The sequence below is a fragment of the Sardina pilchardus genome, chromosome 6 (genome assembly GCF_963854185.1).
Source record: "Sardina pilchardus chromosome 6, fSarPil1.1, whole genome shotgun sequence".
Taxonomy (NCBI): Eukaryota; Metazoa; Chordata; class Actinopteri; order Clupeiformes; family Clupeidae; genus Sardina; species Sardina pilchardus.
This window is the reverse complement of record NC_084999.1, coordinates 34353488-34373937: the sequence shown is the minus strand read 5'-3', so window position 1 is coordinate 34373937 and position 20450 is coordinate 34353488. Positions and strand designations below refer to the sequence as shown.

The window sequence follows — 20450 nt, the reverse complement described above, 5'->3', positions numbered from 1 at the left end:
AGTGCCCAAGAAAAGCTCTATGACTTGTCTGAATGACTACCGGCCCATCGCCCTAACATCTGTAGTGGTGAAGTGCCTGGAGAGACTGGTTGCAGCCTACATCAACACACACCTCCCTGCTTTCCTGGATCAACTCCAGTTTGCACAAGCATAACAGGTCCATGGATGATGCCATCTCCATCGCCTTGCACACTGCTCTAGCTCACCTGGATAATAATAACACCTATGTCAGGATGTGGTTAATTAAAGCTCTGCCTTCAACGCTGTTGTACCATCAAAACTGGTGCTAAAGCTCAGAGACCTGGGTCTGAGCAGCCCCATATGCAGTTGGGTGCTGGACTTCCTGACCAAACATCAGAGACCCACAAGGCTGTTGCCTCAGTCTTCTGCTATACAGTCTGTTCACTCATGACTGTCATGGCAAGTTTGCAGATGATAGTACTAAGGGGCAGGAATATTCCCGGAAGTAGAAACACGGATTGAGCTGGTGATCAACGCTCTGCTAACCTCCATAGGACGGCCATGGATTGCAGATATTTTTGCGATCCCATAACGTCATGTAACATGTGCCCTGTGTCGCCCTTATAGCGTCTATACTGTATTCTAAATAGGGTATCGAAGGCACAACTAATTCATGTCTTCCTCGTATACAACGTTGGTTTCCCGTAAAGAAGTATAGTTAGCATGTCGGTTGGAGGAAAGCTAACCTCGACGTCGCACAGTAGGGAGATTAACCACAATGTTTGGATAAGAAGCTCAGTCCAGCCTGCACGAAAACAATGACGTAAATTTATTAGCAAGATCAGTTAAAAAATCTTGCCTATGGTAGCCTACTGTATTATAGGGTAAAGCATTACAGGCAAGTAAACCTGATTAAAATTAAAAAAAAAAAAAAAACTTGTTAACACAAAAGTCAAATTTCCATGTGACCCATCTATCAGACCAGTTACAGCAAGTTACAGTCCCCTCCCATTGAGAACAACGGAGTCTGTTTGTCCATTTCTTTTCGGTCTATGGATACTACAGTGATTAGCCTCATTAGCAGCAACAATGAGGCCTCCTACAGGAAGGAAGTGAGAGATCTGACTGTATGGTGCCACAACAACAACCTGAACATTAACAAAACTAAACAAATAGTCATTGACTTCAGGAAGAAAGGTGGCAATCACGGACCTCTCTGCATAAATGATTCACCTGTTGAAATAGTCAGCAGTTCTGGCGTACAGATCACCAGCTCCCTCTCATGATCTCTACAGATGGTACGGGTTGAGAATGCTCCTTTCTTTCCCGCACATCGGGACTCCCGAAGCATCGGGACTTTAATTAAAAGTGCAACCGCAAGGGGGCAACATAAGACCGCCCTAATAAAATGAAGGTTCGGCTCATACCGGAAAACACGGAAAAACCCGAAGACACCGCGCTGGTGACAAGCAGAGAAAAGAGACATCACGCTCGGCATGTCAGATTGCAGTTTCAGAGTTTTCGAATGTTTTACAGCGTACCTCACAGCTGGCTCTCTCACTCGACGTAGCCTATAACTCAGTCAGTCCAGCAGAGATGCCAGAGCAACGTTTTGGTCAATGGAGAGGGAGAGAAATGCTCCGCATATCCGTCTCATTTAATCCGTCTCATTTAATCATTAAAATGAAGGTGACGACTGGCGAAATTATAATCAAACGACGTTTCAATAAACCATAGTTGAAATTAATGAAAATGGTTTTAGAAGCCTTCAATTCAACCTGAAAGACTTGATAGGCAACCTTAGATTAATTCATTAATTCATTACGGTTACAAGACCGCATTTCCGTGAATAGGCTATTATTGTCAAGGCGAAGACGAAAGAGATGGACAAGATGGACATTTAGGCTACATTTATGCTAGGAATACTTAGAAATGTGTAGGCCTATAGGCTATTTTAAAACGGAGGCATGTTCATTTTAACCGGCGACGCGGGGTAGCTTACCCAGCACTTTATCACAGATTTTGTCCCCACCACTTTTGACAACTGAAAATAAAATGTATTTAACAGAAATATCTTTAATAGGCCTACATGCCTATCATGTCACTTTACTTATAACCATATGCTACATGCATGGAGAAGATCGCGCATTTTGTAACATTGTAACAATGAATGGTCAGATATGCGATAGGGCAGTGAGGGTGATTCATTGTAACCATCGACTAGTAGGCCTAGCTCCGCAAAAGAAGTTTCTAGCAACTTAGAATATATGGATCTCGTTATGCATGTTCATGTTGATTCAGAGATAGACATAGACTACCGTGGGCTACTGTGCGTCAATATAACAGCATTTTATCATGTGGTGAATTAATGACTAACGTCAGTTTAACATGTCAGAACTTTTGATCAGCGTTTCAAGTGCATGCCGCGAATAAATGAACTCGACTGACTGAATCCTTTATATTTCTTGGCTAAGTGTGAAGAGATTGACACTCAAACTGTGGCGTAACTGGTTGAGGCATCTTAATCATACGTCAGCGACCGGGGTTCAAAACTTACTCTACGAACCCATTAAGACAAGAGGCATTATTTTATTAAAAAGTTTTGCGATTTTTTTATGATTGCGATGTCTGCTGAAAAGAAAAGTTAATGTGTGAATTCGTGGTTCAGCGCGCACACACACACACACACACACACACACACACACACACATTTTTTACATTTACATAATAGGGCTCGGGCACACGCCTTGCATTCTAGGAATATCGCCGCCATTCGGTAGCGCACTGAACGTAATATCCATTCATTCAGATGCACAAGACAAGACGCAGAAATATAGTAGCGATTTATTCTTTTCCTCTTGCGATCGTGGGTTGCACTGTTACACCCCACTACACAGCAACATAGCCTACTACCAAGAAGGCAAAAACTAAGTAACAGGAACACACTAAAAGGCGGGAGTAAATCCATAGTAATCCATAGTAAACTAAGGAGTGAAGCTGCCAATGTGGCTGTGCCCGCGAAGTTTTGATGTCTTGATCCCGAGCCCTAGTGTCAGGAAGTGTCTGTCGAGAGAGAGGGGGAAGGGAGGCAATCGTCCTCAATGCCGCATATAGGTAGGCTATAATGTCTAGTGAACTGGTTAGACAAGTGTGGGGGAGGGGGAATGATCGCACAAGACAATTGCTCTTCATGAAATGGGTAGTCTCACAGACGTTTGTCGATGTTTAAACGTAGCCTACTACATCACTTGCGAAATCGTGAAAAGACGTGGCACATAGAATTATTAGGCTACTGGATTTAATATAGCAAGTCCATAGACTTTGTTCATCCTATATTAGCCTATATTAAAATGTAATGTGCTGCGGGGAAGCATTGGGGAAGTCAGTTTAAGTTGTCCTGTAACAATTTGCCTCTTATTATAATCAAGAGTATGCAGCCACTACGCACATAATAGCCTAGGTTATTACCCCATGCAAAAGAAGGCCTTAAGTTAACGGACTGAAGGCCTGTTTACATGTCAAACATGCATTAAATCTAAGAAACGAAAAACACAAATATCATGTATTGTGTCGTAAACAGTTAATGACTTCGTGGCTGGCCACTATGCGCAACTGCATCGCGCAGTGAGCTGAAGGATAGGAGGACCGACACTTATTAACACAAAGCTTTGTAAAGCACTAACAACCACCCCTCAAAGTTCATTGTCCATAAGTCCAAACAATAAGTATAAAAATCCGACAATCCAAAACGATAACGAGATCTCCCAGAAACGAAAAACAAGTTTGTTGAGTAGCCTAGTCCTTCCAACAATCTCAGCTTTTGCGTTTGTTAGATAAAAGGCATTCTGTCCTGCTGTATTCCAATGAGAAAAAATCATCCACAAGGTAGGCTAAGGATCACGGTAATGCAGCATGCAGGAATCTACGCACAAAACGAATGAATGGGTTATATCGGCCAAAACGAATGAATGGGTTGGGAGAGTCGTCTGGCTGTGTCAGCAGACTGCAGTCGGTCTCGAGGGGTTAAATAGCGCACGTACTTGAATTTTAATCTGAAGAAGACCACACGGTCGAAACGTCATTCCTTTGTGATAAAGAAAATAAAATCAAATCAAAAAAGAAGGATTTCAAGTGTGCGAACCTTTTTCCATTTTTTATGATTTAGCCTACTCTTGTTCTGCACCTTGACCGGGGATGTGCACAAACTTTTTTACTACACTTGAATTTTAAACCAACTCTTCTCTAGCCTATATCCTATAGCCATACTTTAATAATCAGATGTTATGCTCATTTTTGTAGGCTACACCTCACCGGCAAGCACGCACGCAAATGCTGCTTTTGCACATCTACAATATTGGCCAGGCTATATAGAATAGGCTTTTAGGACTGTATTTTGCCTTCGTGCAACTTTAGTTGTGCTCAATCTAAATTGTCCAATCCAAATATTGTCAGTAAGGATAGGTCATATACCAAATGGCGAACCTCGAAAATTATTTAGGATATAGAGCCTTGTCCATTACGCATGCAGTTATTTGTTAGGCTATTGTTTTATTTGAGTGTTTTTGTCTACTATGGCAAACATAGTTGAAACGTTCGCTCTAAACTTATGTATTTCCAATCGGCTTTCACAATCAGCTACAGCTGCGCGGCGCGGTGCAGATGATCGCCATGAAAACTTGCAATGTCTTTACAGAACTGCTTTCACTTCCCCGAGTTGCGAACGCAACATGCACAACAACCGATATTTAGCAAACACATGTATTTCCAGCTCTCAAAACCGATGAGGTCCAGATCTCAGTGTCCTCATAGCTGCCTACAGCCATGCATAGTAAGCCTAATGATAGCCTAATAGTTATGACATTAATAGCCTATTAATGACCTCATGTCGGAATGGCACGTTGTTTGAAAAAAAAAAAAAAGTTAAATAGGCCTAGGCCTACCGCCGAGTGGGGATATGTCGGAATGAACAGCGGATACCAGCTGGGTTGTAAAACATTACTGTAGGTTATTCGTTGATCTTATCGATGCAGTCCTTGCGGCCACTTCTCCCCATCGTAGGAAACTTTCTGCTTAGTGTTGACAACACAAAGGCCTTCACGTTGTGTGGCAGTGCTTGCTTGCCCTTCGATCCATCCCAGTTGGTGGTTTTGCACCTGTCCCTGAGTTATAGTATAGTCTATATGAGTAAGCGCTTATGCTCTAACCGCATAATAAAAGAAGCACCTGCAGCAGTATGGCAAGGCTATTAACACCTGTCACTGAGCTATGGACAACCAGTTATGCTCGAAAATTATCGAATAATAACAGACACACCTAATTGTATGGCTCTACGTTTAAACACATCAAATTAGCAAGCATTTCCGCAGCAACGTTTGCTTTCTTTTTCTGTCGGTCCGCGGTTGCTTGGTCAATTGCACAGCAAATTGACCATTATATTACTCCTATATATTTCTTATAACGAAACGCGAAGAAAAAATACGAGGACTGACCATCTCGTTTCTCCGCGTTTCCCCCAATACCATGGCGACAAAGAGAAATAAATATGATTTGACATTTAAGCTGATTGCTGACAAATTTGCCACACAATTCGGGAGAAGCAGCGGACAGGAGCGCCACCACAAGCAAGCACTTCTAGCCCAAATTAACATGGCAACGTTGCCTATGACTAAAGTGTCTAAGTAGGCTAGTCCTACTAATATTACATTTGATTGGTAGCATGTTTGTAGCGCGCCAGTTTACCCATCCCCTACATCAAAACAGCTTAGAATCAATCAAAGAATCAGCTGTGTCGGCGTTAGGCTGTAGGCGATTTTCTATAACCATTTTCATTCATTTCAACAATGGTTCATTGAAACGTCGTTTGAATAATTTCGCCAGTCATCACCTTCATTGTAATGATTAAATGAGATTAAGGAGTCGACTATTGACGGATATGCGGTCTTCATCATTTTGAAATGCGGGATGAAACTTTCTGCCACCTGGTGGTTGTTTGGGTACATTGCCTTAGCCTCGAAAAAAATCGGCTTGACGGCCTGCGGGATCTCTTCGGGAGTCCCGCGGGAGAAGGTGCATTCTCAACCCGTACCCACTGTACACTCCACCTGCATCCTCAAGAAGGCAAAGCAGAGACTGTTCTTTTTGAGGAGGCTAAAGAGCTTTGGAGTGGGAACAAAAACCCGTAGTGAACTTTTACCGCTGCATCATTGAGTGTCCTGACTGAATGCATCAGCGTGGCTGGGGAACCTGTCCTCAAATTGTTGTCAAGGACTGTCAGGACTGCATCCAAGATCATTGGGTCTGGCTGCCCTCAGCTTCAGCTGATCTACTCATTCTCTCTACTTCCCTCTGGCAAGCGCTACTAGAGCATTTACCACCCACACCACACCATTCAGAGAGTTTCTTTCCACAAGCTGTGTGTTCCACAAGATGTGTGATACTTTACAATCCTATTTCAACTCCCCTTATGAAGGCCCCCCCTCCACTAAATACTGTTTAATTACCCCTCTTTAAACTATTGCAACTGTGGCACAAGAATTTTACTATACTATTGCAAAGTATATGTGACAATAAAAACTTGAAACGTGAAACGTGAAACTTGGAAGTTGATAAATGAGTTGAAATGTGCCGGGAAAGACTAGTTCTGCAAACGATACACTTCTAGCGATTAAAACATTAAATTAAACCGGAATTAAATTATAACCGGAATAAATATACTGTAAATCAGGCATGCAAACTGGTCAGGGGTGAAAAAAGTTAGAACAGTGTGTGAGCGGGATACAGTGCCCTCCAAAAGTATTGGAAAACATGCTTAAAGTTAAATATAAAATCATCTTTTAAAAATTGATCTTAATGCCTTAAATGAAACAATGAGGAAATATTCAACCTTTAATGACATCAATTTTTCAATCTTTGTGAATGAATAATGTATTGTAAATAAATAAGTGTTTTCCTTAAAATATAGGGGGTCATAAGTATTGGAACACCCATGTTAAATTCCCATAGAGGATTTTTATTTTTATTTTTAAAGGCCAGTTATTTCATGGATCCAGGACACTATGCACCCTGATAAAATCCCCTTGGCCTTTGGAATTAAAATAACCCCATATCAACACCATACCCTTCACATACTAAGAGTTTGGCATGCTTAATGTCAGTTATTAGCTGTTAGCTAATTATACTTATGACCCCCTATATTTTAAGGAAAACATTCATTTATTTACAATACATTATTCATTCACAAAGAAAATTGATGTCATTAAAGGTTGAATATTTCCTCATTGTTTCATTTAAGGCATTAAGATCAATTTCCAAAATATGATTTTATATTTAACTTTAAGCATGTTTTCCAATACTTTTGGAGGGCACTGTATATACAGATACAGATTGTATATTGTGCTAGTGTGTTTAACTAACCAACAAGTTATGTGAACTGTCTTTATGTTAGGTTAAACTGTACCTGTAGGCACAGACTAGGCTACTGATCAGGGTCCTGTAACTCGAAAATCAAATATAATTTTACGTTATGCATAGCTTACAAACTCGTAAATCATAATGGGTGTAAGTAAAACTTGTCACAAGTCACTCACGGAACTCAAAACGGTTACGTGCGTTACGTGTGGTCTGAAGCAGTCGCAACTTTTTTGTTAAGTTACGTTAGGCCTACAAGCGAATCATTTGAGTTACATATCTGTTCACGATAGGCTTACGATATGCGTTAGGTCTTTGGGGATTGTGCTTCGAGTTACAGGGCCCAACTTTTCTTAAAGACAGCGTTATCATGTCAATCAATATCTTGTCTATGAACTGGACAAAATGAACAGCCCAGTTTATGAGCATTTAATTCAACGGTCACATACTGTATCCTTTGATATAGGTTACTGATAAAGTCTGCCTATTTGGATCACTATTCCACCTGACATCTCAGACACTATCTGCGCTCACAACAGGCTACTCGGCGTGCGCGTTCTGTTCACGTTGCGTCTTTGGCAACAATTAGCGTCCACAGATGTTTATTAAAGGCATAGGGGCTACATTCACACATTCGTTGCTGATTAGACACGTTTTAAATGCGGCTCTGGAAACACCTCAAGATGCGTTAGCGTCTGCGCGTGATTTTTAAACTCAGTCCTAAATTCAATTCACCTTGACCCCCCCCTTCGCGTCGAGATATTTTACCATCTAGAACAGTGTTTGTATAGTCGAATGGCATGTCGTCCATTACCCCTTATATATTTGACAAGACAGAGAAGAGCTGATAGGAATAGATGAGGGAGAGATGGGGAGTGGGAGATGATCTCAGGCCAAGCTCACAAATGGCACTGAGCCCCACTCAGTGAGGGAGGGCGTGGCATTGATAATACACAGTGTCTTACCATAAGGACAGAGTCAAAGCTGAGACAGGAGGAGAGAAAGGAGATTTTCTCCTTCTCTGTGATAGCAGGGGAAAGGAATGCTACATTTGCTGCCAGTAGCCTCTGCTTTCCTACTTCAGTTCCTAAAAGGAGAGGTATAAGGTTACTCGAAATAAACAGCATTGACTTCTGTAAGAACTCTCCTTTCACTCTCTCTTATTGACTTCCCTTCTCTCTTTTCACAACATCAGCATAACCATACTAGAGGTTCAAGGTTCAAGGTTAGATTTATTGCCATATAGTGTAAGATACAAAATAGGAATTCTTTTCAGCCATTCACGTATGAGTATGGTTGACAAAACAGACATTAAAATGGATATAGGACAGGACAATAGTGTAAAGAGAACATACTGTATATGCTGAGGTAGTAATACTGTAAGCAGTAAAGTGCAGTGGATGAACAGTAAAGTACAGACAGTGCATCAGTGCATTCAGTACTGGAGAGAGTTCGAGCTGTGATTGAATAGCCCGGCAGCTGTAGGGAGGAAGCTTAGGCGATGCCAGGACTTCACAGCTCTCGGGAGCCGTAGCCTTCTCCCAGAGGGGAGCATTTGGAAGAGGGCGGAGCCTGGATGTGAAGGGTCCTCCATGATCTTCCTTGCCCTCTTCAATACCCTGGTGTTGTGGAGTGACTACAGGCTGGGTGGTGCCAATCAACCTCTCAGCTGTGCGGATCACCCGCTGCAGTTTGGCCTTGTCCTTGGCTACCATGGCGGGGAACCATGTGATGATGGACTGTGTGATGATGGATTCGATGATTGTAGTGTAGAACCGGATTTGTATTGACCTGGGCAGCCTGCATGTATCCAGCTGTCGCAAGAAGAACAGCCAAACAATTCGGCTTACTAATCCTGTGCCACAGGAAAATATTTAGTACAGGTTCAACCAGCCTAAATTTCTCGCGGAGTAGCCTACTGGTTGCAGAAATGTCACACCGCATATCACATGAACGAGTGAAATAAGCTTTCCAATGGAGTTAGCGCAAAGTTGTTGCTCCCAGAATCCGGCAATCTGATTGGCTGTTGGAATCCTGCAATCTGATTGGCTCCCAGAATCCTTCAATTTAATTGGCTGTTGGAATCCAGCAATCTGATTGGCTGTTGGAATCCTGCAATCTGATTGGCTCCCAGAATCCTTTAATCTGATTGGCTGTTGGAATCCTGAAATCTGATTGGCTCCCAGAATTCTGCAATCTGATTGGCTCCTAGAATCCTGCAATTTGATTGGCTGTTGGAATCCTGCAATTTGATTGGCTGTTTGAATCCTGTAATCTGACTGGCTCCCAGAATCCTTCAATCTGATAGGCTGTTGGAATCCTGCAATCTGATTGACTCCAAGAATCCTGCCATCTGATTGCAGGATTCCAATATGACAATCTGACAATTCAAAAATGGTATCTGTTTTGGGCTGTTAAAGTTGTAAAACATGGTTAAAAGTTTTAAACTAGTCAACTATTTAACTGTTCAACCATTCCGACTGTCAGTTGTCATCAACTATGGCTGCCATCAACTGTTTCCTCGGCCCCCAACTGTTTCTAAATAAAGGTTTGTTTTGCATTCTACGTTAATATGTTTTGCATTTTCATGCACTGGTAATTTCTTAGAAATTCGATTTTCTGGTTATTACATTGCATGTAAATGCAATGTACTGTTATCACTGTTCTTCTTATTATCGTTATCTTTATTCTTCTTCCGACCAAAATCAACGATCAAAGGCTCTAAAACCACTGAACCGTTTGACGTCATTCAAGCACTCTTACAAAGGTCTTGAAACGGAGATTTGTTCTATTATTTTTCACATTTGTGAACTTTATACTTTTTGAGAAATTTACGATAAAAGAGTTTAAAATTCCCATAGAGTTTACATTGAGACCCTTTGGCGGCAAAGACTAATTGTTACGTCAGTGCTCAGCTGTCAGTAATCAAGGATCTCTGAGTCTGATCCAAAGCCATGGCATCACCGCTGCGCTAAAATAGGCTAAACGTGAATGTTACGTTACGTCTACAGCTGTGTCGTCTTGTCTCCTGTTAGGCTACTCCTTACTTGATTTGTTTATATCGTTACAGTAGCCTAACCGGTTTGCTCTCGGTAACGTTATCAACAGCTAAAGACAATCTAACCTAAAGACAATCTAACCTAACGTCAATGTAAACACTGGATTTAGCTAACTTGCTCCAGGCTAACGTTTAACGTCGGGGTAGGCTGCAAGGCAAACAGGGTTTAGCAAGCTAGTCGTTTCAGCTATAGGGACTTGCCAGCCAGGCAATCATTTAAAGCTTTCAGTATCATTCACAAATTAAAAACCGAAGCTTATTGTACATTCCTATTAGGACAAGCACCTGAACACACTTCGAAGAACATACTAGCTCATCCTGTAAAATGTGTAGCCTACATAAAATATCCTACTGTAAGCTAACGTTACATTTGCTAGATATCCTACCTGTTGCTGCATCATCGTTGATTGGCGTTGTTTGAGAATGAGATTGTATTCCGTATTCCATGCCTACTTTTAACCTGCATTAGTAAGCTATCCTACCAGTCGTTTCACTACTAAATTTTGTCAGCTCTTGCAACTCGTTTGAAGTTGGCAACTTCATTTCAGTCTTTTAAATTCTAATAAATGAAGTTATTTTCCAAAATAGCCTATATCCACAATTTTGATGCATTTTCATAAATCACTTTTTAAATGTGACTTTCCAAGTAATTTCAGTGGAATTGTAATTGGGTTATTGTTATTTATCTATTCGTCTGTGTAGCCTAGTTGTCTTTTTAACTATAGGCCTAATACAATGATGTCAGTAACCTTTTTGCATTTACATGCAATGGTAATTCCTTCCATGGAATTATATTTTCTAGTTATTATTATTAATACTATTATTATTATCATTATTATTATTATCAGTGATAAAAACCTCTGCTTCCTTCTAAATTAAAGGCTAAAGTGCTTGGAAATTAGATGTACCACATAGCAGTACAAATTATGACCGCAGCTCAGTTCTGCACATTCTCTCCTCAAAAATAAATTATGCTTGTCAACTTGTCTGTACCTCCTATTTGTGCCATTTCTATGCATATATCCCCTACTCTTGCAGCTCATGTGTACAAATTAGTGTGTGCATGTGTGAGTTTTTGTGAGCGTTTGTGTATAAGAGTGTGTGTGTCTGTGTATATATAGTGTATTTGTGTGCGTGCGTACGTGTGTGTGTGTGTGCGCGTGTCTGTGTTTGTGGATGTATGTGTGCGTGTGTGTGTGCGCGCGCGAGTGTGAGTGTCTGTATGTGTGCGCGAGTGTGAGTGTCTGTATGTGTGTGTGCCTGTGTAGGTACACTGTATGTGTGCGTGTGAGTGTGACAGTAACATCCTTAACCAGCAACCCCTCGCTGAATAGCACCATCTACAGGCCGATGGGTGTAGTCACTAAATGTACACAAATGTATTTATTTTATAGCCCCCCATGGATGAAATTCCACATAACTTGGAATACTCCCAGAGAAAGTCAGGTTACAGTTTTTCTCAAATGCTAAAACACATTTCACAAACGTTTCCTCCATGTTCCCCAATGTCTAAACACAATACCCTTTCCTAAAGCTACATAAGCACAACCACACCTTCTCACTTCAAAACTCAAACTTTCACACCAAAAGAGCAGCTTTCAAAAATGTAAACACTATACACATCATTACACACTACAGCAAAACAATTTAAAACACAATGCTCAATTTGTGAGAAGGTTCTTTGTTTCATAACTGCCAATGCATATTTTTGAAAAACTTTAGAGTAACGGATCTTCTTAGATCTCTGCAGAGGATTAGGCATTTGAAGAGTTCCTTTCCAAAAAGCTATAGCCACCATTTTAATGAATTTTCATAAATATATTTTTTAAATTTTGTTTTTCAAGTAATCTCAGTGAAACTGTATTGGGTTATGTTTAGTTACAGTAATTTGTATTTACTCAATAAAAACAAAACAACTGCATTTTTATTGATATTACCTGAAACACACAATTACTGTAAATACAGTAACATGATTTGTTACAGTAATGTTTTCATAAATGGATTTATAGCGTTTTGGAAAAGAGCTCTTCATTTAGAGTTGTGAGTTTGAAGAGTACAGAAAATTCTGCAAGTACACTACTGTAACACAACTCAATGCAAAAACCAGAATCTATTGCACACAACAGTACTCTTGAAAACATGATCAGGGTGTGAAGTTCTTTTTTTTTCATTCACACCACACACACACACACACCACAGTCACTGTGCGCATTAGCAACAAGTGTCTTCAATTTTGAGTCGTTGGGTGTAATAAATGACGCCAGGTGTGTTCATTGTGTTCAGTTATAGCTGACTGTGGCAAGCATTTTGCATCACATGAGCTTTCATTTGAGAATATGTTTTGCAACATGTGTTTTAGCAAGGAAAAATGTGCTTAGATTTATGAGAACGGAGATTTGTGTTTTGTGAATCGTGTCTTCATGTGAAATGTGTTTATGATATTGAAAAATTATGGCTAGATTTAGTAAATGTGTTTAGACAACTGGTCATTTGGTTTACACAAAGGAACCAAAACTGCCATCTTTGCCCATATACTGTAAGGAGATCTGTGTGTTAATTGAAGCTAACTGCCTATAGCAAGTTGCATTGTGAGTTAGCTCTGGGGTAGCAAAGATCAAAGTGTGCCGTCTTCACCTACCGAAGATCACAGTATCCACTCGAAAGCAGAGAACAAAACTGTTTAGAGCAAAACGTATGCATTTCAATTTCTTCGTCCCCGCGAGAGTTTAACAGGTGTGATAATTCAAGATCCTCATGTTATTTTCCTATAGAAACAAATCTCAAGATCCCGGATCTCCTTATTTGGGCAAAGATGGTAGCTTTCTTTGTAGGCGAACTTCAGAGATCTATGCCAGACTGAATTTCCCGACCTCAAATGTAGTTGGGTGGGGCTAAGTTCGGCTGGCATGCAGGCTAGTAGGCCTAGGCTACATTTTACAGATGCACTTGTGCACATTTCTCAATATTTCTCAATATCCTTATTTTCAACATAACTCAAAGATAAATGGGGAATGTGCCTTCCCACCATTGTCCCAACTCACCAAAGTCAGAATTCAGGTAAACCACCACCTCAGGTTTATAATCGGGATTACATCCTGTTGGACAGACATCATGGACATCAGATATATCAACATGATATGAATCTCCATTACACCGCGTTCACACTGTCCACATCCGTCTACGGATCTTGGAGGGCGTGTCTGCCGTATGTGTATTTGCATACACGCGATCTGATTGGCTGACGGATCCGTCGCTGCCTGAAAAGTTGAACATTTCTCAACTTTTTTGACGGAGGCAACGGAGCTGAAGTAACAGACGGACCCACAATGCATTTTGAGTCCGCCCCATGCAAAGTCAATGAACAGTGTGAACGCGGTGTTAGTGTTATCTTGTTCCTATTCATTTGTTTTAACATCATTTTCCATTTGCAAATTTTACCTGTGGGTAGTTTCACAAATAGGGCAAGCAAACTTTAGTAAACTAGAGAAGCACTCGCAGTCGCACTCGCAAACCTCTGCCAAATGCCTGTTTTCCCCCTTTATGGTTTACACCCAAACCCAGCTTCCTTTTCTGAAAATGTCATCGAAATCTATCCATACGTTTTTAATATATCTTGCTAACAAACAGACAGACAAGCAAACAGACAAACAACCCCCCATGAAAAGACAACCTTCTTGGCGGAAGCAATAAATATAGGATTCTGTTTGGTAATGTATTGATTACAATGAATAGTGTCTGGAAAACTGAATAAAGTGCTGTAATGCCACGTCAATGGCCACCAAGTCAACATAGCATAATTACATAATCTAGGGCCATATTCTCCCATGCAAGTAAAAAAAGGGTGAAATTCCATCAATCAATTCATATGACACACAATGCATTGAAGCCTTTGCATACAAACAAATGCTAATTTAATGACAGGCAAAATAATTTTGCCAATTAATACCATACTCATCATTTACACAACAGCGTGGGTGGGTTGGCCCACAGACAAAGAAGTTCTCCACATTTAGTTCATTTTAACTCATACCATAAAGCTTCTTTAAAAATATTGACTAATGATCATTGAAAGAAAACCTTATGTTCCGCTAAATGTCAGTCGATTTTTGCTTGACTGTGCCCTGTGACGTGAATAAATTCACAATACCACGGATACCAAGACAGTACAATTCATCGGTTTCAGATGTCCACCTCAACACATTTCTAGTGGTACACATTTAGAGTTTAAAGTTGTGTGCAGCAGACATGTCAACGTATATTTTAACAATGACATTTCATCAATGTCCATGTCAATTTAATTGTATATAGCACTTTAAAAAACAGCAACAGTTGACCTCTGTTATAAGAGTTTAATTTTTAGCCTAAAATATACTGTTCACCCTGATTGTGAAACTACCACAGAACCATATGTTAGAATATTTAAAACTATATGGAGCATACAAAATGTCACCACAAAATGAGTCAGTCAAAAAAACTACGTAGGTATTGGAATTTGGACTTCAATATCCCGAATGTGTAGATTGAAAACACATTCGGGATATTGAAGTCCAAATTAATAACGCGGGTTCTGCTTTGTGCCAGGTTAAATGTTGTCTGTGGTGCAGGAGCGGGATTAGGGTACGGGGTGATGAGCATCGGGAGGCATGGATACCCTCGATCCCCAAATACAAACTTTGAGCTGTCTTGTGTTGTTGTGCACAACAATTATATGAGGTCTATGATAACCGCCCCCCCCCCCCACGACCTCTGTAAAAGCAGGCTACAACAGGTTAAAAATTATACACTTAAGCAATATCGCAAGTAAGAGTGGGGTAGGTAATAGATATTCCCATGGGTGTTGTTCAGCCATAGCCACGAGGCTGGAGGCCGACTTACACACACCAACACCAACTTACTGAATTTATACAAAAAGCAAAAGAATTATGACTGATTGTACTTTTCCTGCATGACCGCTAGTTAAGTTAGACCAGAGGTGGCAACACATTTTGGCTCATTGGGACTTGAAAATTGGCCCGTGCCACACACAATGCAGTGTGCATATATATAAAACGTATCGTGTCATTTAGATAATAATGACAAAGCAATTTTGTTGTATAAAATACATTTCTTATAAATATGGCTACGATGCTGTTTACAGTTTTTGCCCGTTGCTTGAACACATTTAGCAAAACTTCGCTCACTGTGCCAAAACTCTACACACAAAAACATAACACAACACTAGGAAATATACCTTTCACATCTATGTCAAATTGAAACTCTACTATCAGTACCTAAACTCTGCTATCAAAACCTAACAATCCCATGTCAAAATATAACTCTGGTGACAAAATGAAACACACTTGCATCATATGCATACACTTTCAGATCAGGAGGTACACACTAGTCTACTTTATGCAAAACATATTTGCTTGAATACCTTTTGCAAAAAATCGCTCATTGTGCCAAAACTCTAAACACACATAAACATGACACAACACTGGGAAATATACCATTCACATCACCATTTCCAATGGCAAAACTGAGGGCTTTTTGTAGATGGCTGATTGGTGTTCAGTTTTGCAAGTGCGTGCGTTCAGGTGTGTATTTGAGAGGTTGCAATTACCTGATGTGTTTTGTATTTTGGATATATGTGTGCAACAAATGGTACTCTGATATTTCATTTTTGAACGAAGTGTCTTATGTATGACATAGAGTAGTATGCAGGAGAAGTGTGTTGCATAAAGGAGTAAGTGTGTTGCAGAATTGCAACTAGAGTGCAAAGCAGCACTTTTGTTTAAGGTATAGGTACATGTGTTTGAGATATGGCAACAAAACTTCAAGTTGTGTTACTTTAGTCTAAGCATGGGTCTATAGTGTTCAAGCAACGGGCAAAAACTGTAATTAATACTAATGATGCACTGTCACTTTAAGGCTCTTTTGCCAACAGTTTATAGGCCTATCATAAATGCTCAGTAGTGGAACTACTATTGCCTTCGCGATTTTCTTTTAGAAGTTTCTCACAAAAAGAAGAAATCAGTTATCAACAATGACAAGCCATCCTGCATCCAGCTCTCTCCCTTTCGTGCACGCAGAAACACGTTCCCAATTAAATGGAGTAGCATAACGTAGGCTAAATTAGATCCGCTGCCATGGAGATTACAAAGAGTATCATCTCTATGTAACATGCTGTTTTGACATTGACATTGTAAACGTTATCTAAGAAGAGTATTGTGCAGTGAAGTTAACCACAGGTCTTTCGAGCCGAATCTATGCATAATTGTGGGCTGCAAGAAGCACTCGCACAAGTGCGTCTGTTTTGTTTTCCTCGTTCGCATGCCGAAATATTTGCTAGCAAATACGAGTGAAATGGGCGCACTGTAGAGCCCTGCGCTAAAACTGTCTTGTTACATAGAACTACTTCTTTCCGCCACACATTTCTATTATCCAACGCACAGGACAAACTGCCGTTACTAGTTCATCTGTGTTGGAGACGGATATCATCTATCTTGATTGTGATTGGCCAAATCAATTAAACGTGACTGGCTACTATTTTTTTACAAGGCGATAGAGAAAGGTAGCAGAGAAGATGGAAATCTTCTTGTCTCGATTGTCTAGATTTTTAAATAATAAAAATTGAAAAAGCATACTATACAAATTCTTACATTTTGACATATATCTCACCACAGCAAGCTGACAGCTCGACATGACTTTCATGGTTGTGTAGGCCTGACTGCCCTGAAAATGGCAATATAAGAACCATGGTGGAGGTATACTTTGGGGCTGAGCAATTTACAGAAATATGTGGTGTGTGCCATCCAGAAATAAATGGCAATTTTCATTTAGTGATGAGAAATTACTTTTTGACACTTTTTGCGCTCCATATTTGTGACACTAGCTGATCTGACCTGACTTGCTTGCGTGGTAGCACACATGACGTGCACAGATGATGATTCTCTATAATATCTTTTTACTGCATTGCAATGAACAAAGTAAAGGTAAAAAAGTGTTTATTTGTCAAACAAATTTGGATGCAATATGAGTCTTGAATTGGATACCATACAGGAGTTTGCTAGGATCTCAAAACCGTATTATGAACGTGCCTTGCCATAGAGAAACACATGATAACATTGGATTATAAACATAGGCTATTATGCCACACAAAAACATGGGGTAAGTGGAGCTATATGAAGTTATTATTTTGCTGTCACTTCGTCTGTTTTATGCCTAGAAGGTTGTATTTGGTATCTCTGGATAGCTCTAGCTCTCCTCTTTTATCTGACATGCGTGCTATAACTTTTTGATCGCGGTTTCAAGAGTAAATCAAACGAGAGTAATGGTAGCCGAAGCTATATGACATCAGGGCTGTACGCTTAGCTTTTTCACTAGGAGCATAGGTGCTCCTAAATGAAAAAATTTAGGAGCACAGAAAAAAAATTAGGAGCACTATGAAATTTCATTGAAAACCTTATTGCCTTAAGCAGGATACAGATCATTCACAGCAGTGGCAATCTTAGTCTCTAAAATGGCTTGTCTGGTTTCTATTTCATATTTTGAATTCAGAATTTGTATACATTTTGTTAACAATTCATAGCATTATAAGATCTGCAGAATTACTTAAAGCTTAAAATTCAATGTAATTTGAATACTTCATATTGATTACACTTGTCTTTAATGATATTACAGGGGTGGTGTGTAGGTCTAATTGAGTGCCTGTCACTTTAAGAAGTAACAACGGTAAAAACAAATATTTCCGGTGTAATAGAAAAGATGAGTGTCCAGCAACAGGCTCCAGACTAACTTTTTGTGGTGGTTGCACTGGTGCCCCTAGATTTTTTTTGTAGGTGCACCAGCACAAAATTTAGGTGCACCCACATTTTTCATTGCATCGCCTTTTACGCCAAAAGGTCACCTTTTATCGCTCTCTTTTCATATAATGTGAATGATTTTTTAACAATAAGGCGTAGAAAGAGCTTGTCTTTATTTGAAACACAATATATAAGGAATATACATATTATTTATAAAAAAATATTAAATATCTGTATAGTATATAATATAATTCTTTATATATTCTATATACTGAAATTTCTGATATTCATGACATTCATCATTCATCATGACTATTCATATTACAACTCCGCCTCTTTAATTCAGCTGCCGTCTTGAAGCCTCAAAATATTGTAAACAAAGTATAGTTGGCTAGCTTATAGTGGTTGGACTGTTCAGTTTCCCCACGTGTGTTTAAGTTTCAAGGTAGGCTAATACTTTTCCTCCTTGGGACAGGCCCTTTTCAGTCTTGGAGTTGGAAAACATTGAGATGATCAGTAAACTTGAATGCAAGAGTTTTAATACATTTTGTGCAGTATGCTATGATGCTAACCGGATTTTATTTTAATTTAGCTAACGTAGTCGTCTTCTATGCGTCATTGCTTTCACGATTGTGGATGTGCATGTCGAGGGGCGGGTGCGCATGAGAGGGAGAGGGAGAGCGAGAGCGAGAGAAGTCTACCAGGCCTATGTCAAATGCAGGCTCGGGTTAAGCTGGGAGGAATTAACGCACGGTGTCTACACCGTGTTATATCAACCGTGATATTGATAATAATAATATTTGAAATTAACACGGTAATTGTTATAGTCAACAGTTTTATCATGGTTTACCGTTTCACCGGTAATTGCTACTAGTCACCAACTGATAATGAACAGATTGAAGAAAAAGAAGAATGGATTTGGAGTAACATTTCTTGCATGTGTGAGAGCGCGAGGTTGATGCTGAAAGCGTGAGTGTCTAGCCAGGTGCATAAGAGTTGTCAACTCTGAAATTTGTATACAGATAATTGAAAATTGTACTATACTTTGATCCACTTGGTGTGGATTCATTTTAGGAGCAAAATGCGAATGAAAGGGTTGAAATCAGTACTCGCACGTGTGCGAGTATTCATTTTTTTAAACTCGCACTAATATATTTTTACTCGTTTTTGTGACAACCTGCTCCCAGTGTACAGCCCTGTATGACATTATTATTTGTTTGTCACTTCGTCTGTTTTTATAACACAAATGGATCGATGTATTTGGTATCAATGGAAAGCTCCGTTTCCCCTCTTTCATTTGATATGCGTGTCATGTCTGTGCGATGCCGGGTTTGCGAGTAATTCAAGCGAGAGTACTGGATGCACTGGTGAACGCAGAGCAATATAGACTGTAAATATGATATACTTTGATTTAACTTCATGATTTTATTTTATTTTCATACTTGATCGTACAGACAAGTGTCTAGTCTCGTTGGAAAGCCCCAGTTCTGCTCTTTCCTGCAATATAGGTCTCATCTCGCTGTGACTAATAATCGCGGAGCAACGTAACAGAGAAGAATGGGTGTGTTTTATGACGCACTTTGCGTCAGTCGGGCTCATAGGGTTAATTGGGCTTGTAAAATTGCAGTTGAGTTTATTTGAATATACTGTATACTATTTTAACACCAGAGAACACAGTACAATACTTGATTCACCCATTCTATGTCCTCTTTAAGCAGCGTGGGACTCTGACCTATTTTCTGACACCTTTGACAGAGGAACTTCATAAACTGTCAATGGCCACATTAACTGAGGCAATAAACCAAACTGAAGACAACTTAAGCTTACCTGGCAGCCCTGACTTAATTTTTGCGATACCTTGCCTAGTGTCCTGTCTCAAGTCTTCAACCTGTATCTTATCACTAAGGCTTGCATCATACCACCTTCCCAAACTCTTCACTGGTTTCTCCAGAACTGTGGGCATCACCTCCTTTTCTATAAAAAACATATTTAGAAGCCCCTGCTCAAATTAACTTAACGAAGTATGCTAACCACCAATCTGCCAACCAATGGTCACAAACACAAGTAGGGGCGCCGCCAGAAATTCTGGGCCCCATGAAAGATTTCGATTTAGGGCCCCCCTTCCCCTCAAAAAAAAAATGTATAATTAATAAAGTAATATGTATATATATATATATATATATATATATATAATGGGGAGAACATGTATTTGATACCATGCTAAAGTTGCCTAAAAAGAG

General features: G+C 39.9%; 1 protein-coding gene across 4 annotated transcripts in view; it reads right to left on the bottom strand.

Moving 5' to 3' along the window:
• Positions 1-20450, bottom strand: part of msh5 (mutS homolog 5) — a 137449-nt gene that overhangs the window by 111997 nt on the left and 5002 nt on the right. For all 4 annotated transcript variants that reach the window (XM_062539648.1, XM_062539649.1, XM_062539650.1 and 1 more), the window contains exons 5-6: positions 13468-13521; positions 8334-8455 (exon numbers count right to left, since the gene is read on the bottom strand). In XM_062539648.1, coding sequence (XP_062395632.1) covers positions 8334-8455; positions 13468-13521 — 176 coding nt within the window. The remainder of the gene's footprint in view (positions 1-8333; positions 8456-13467; positions 13522-20450) is intronic.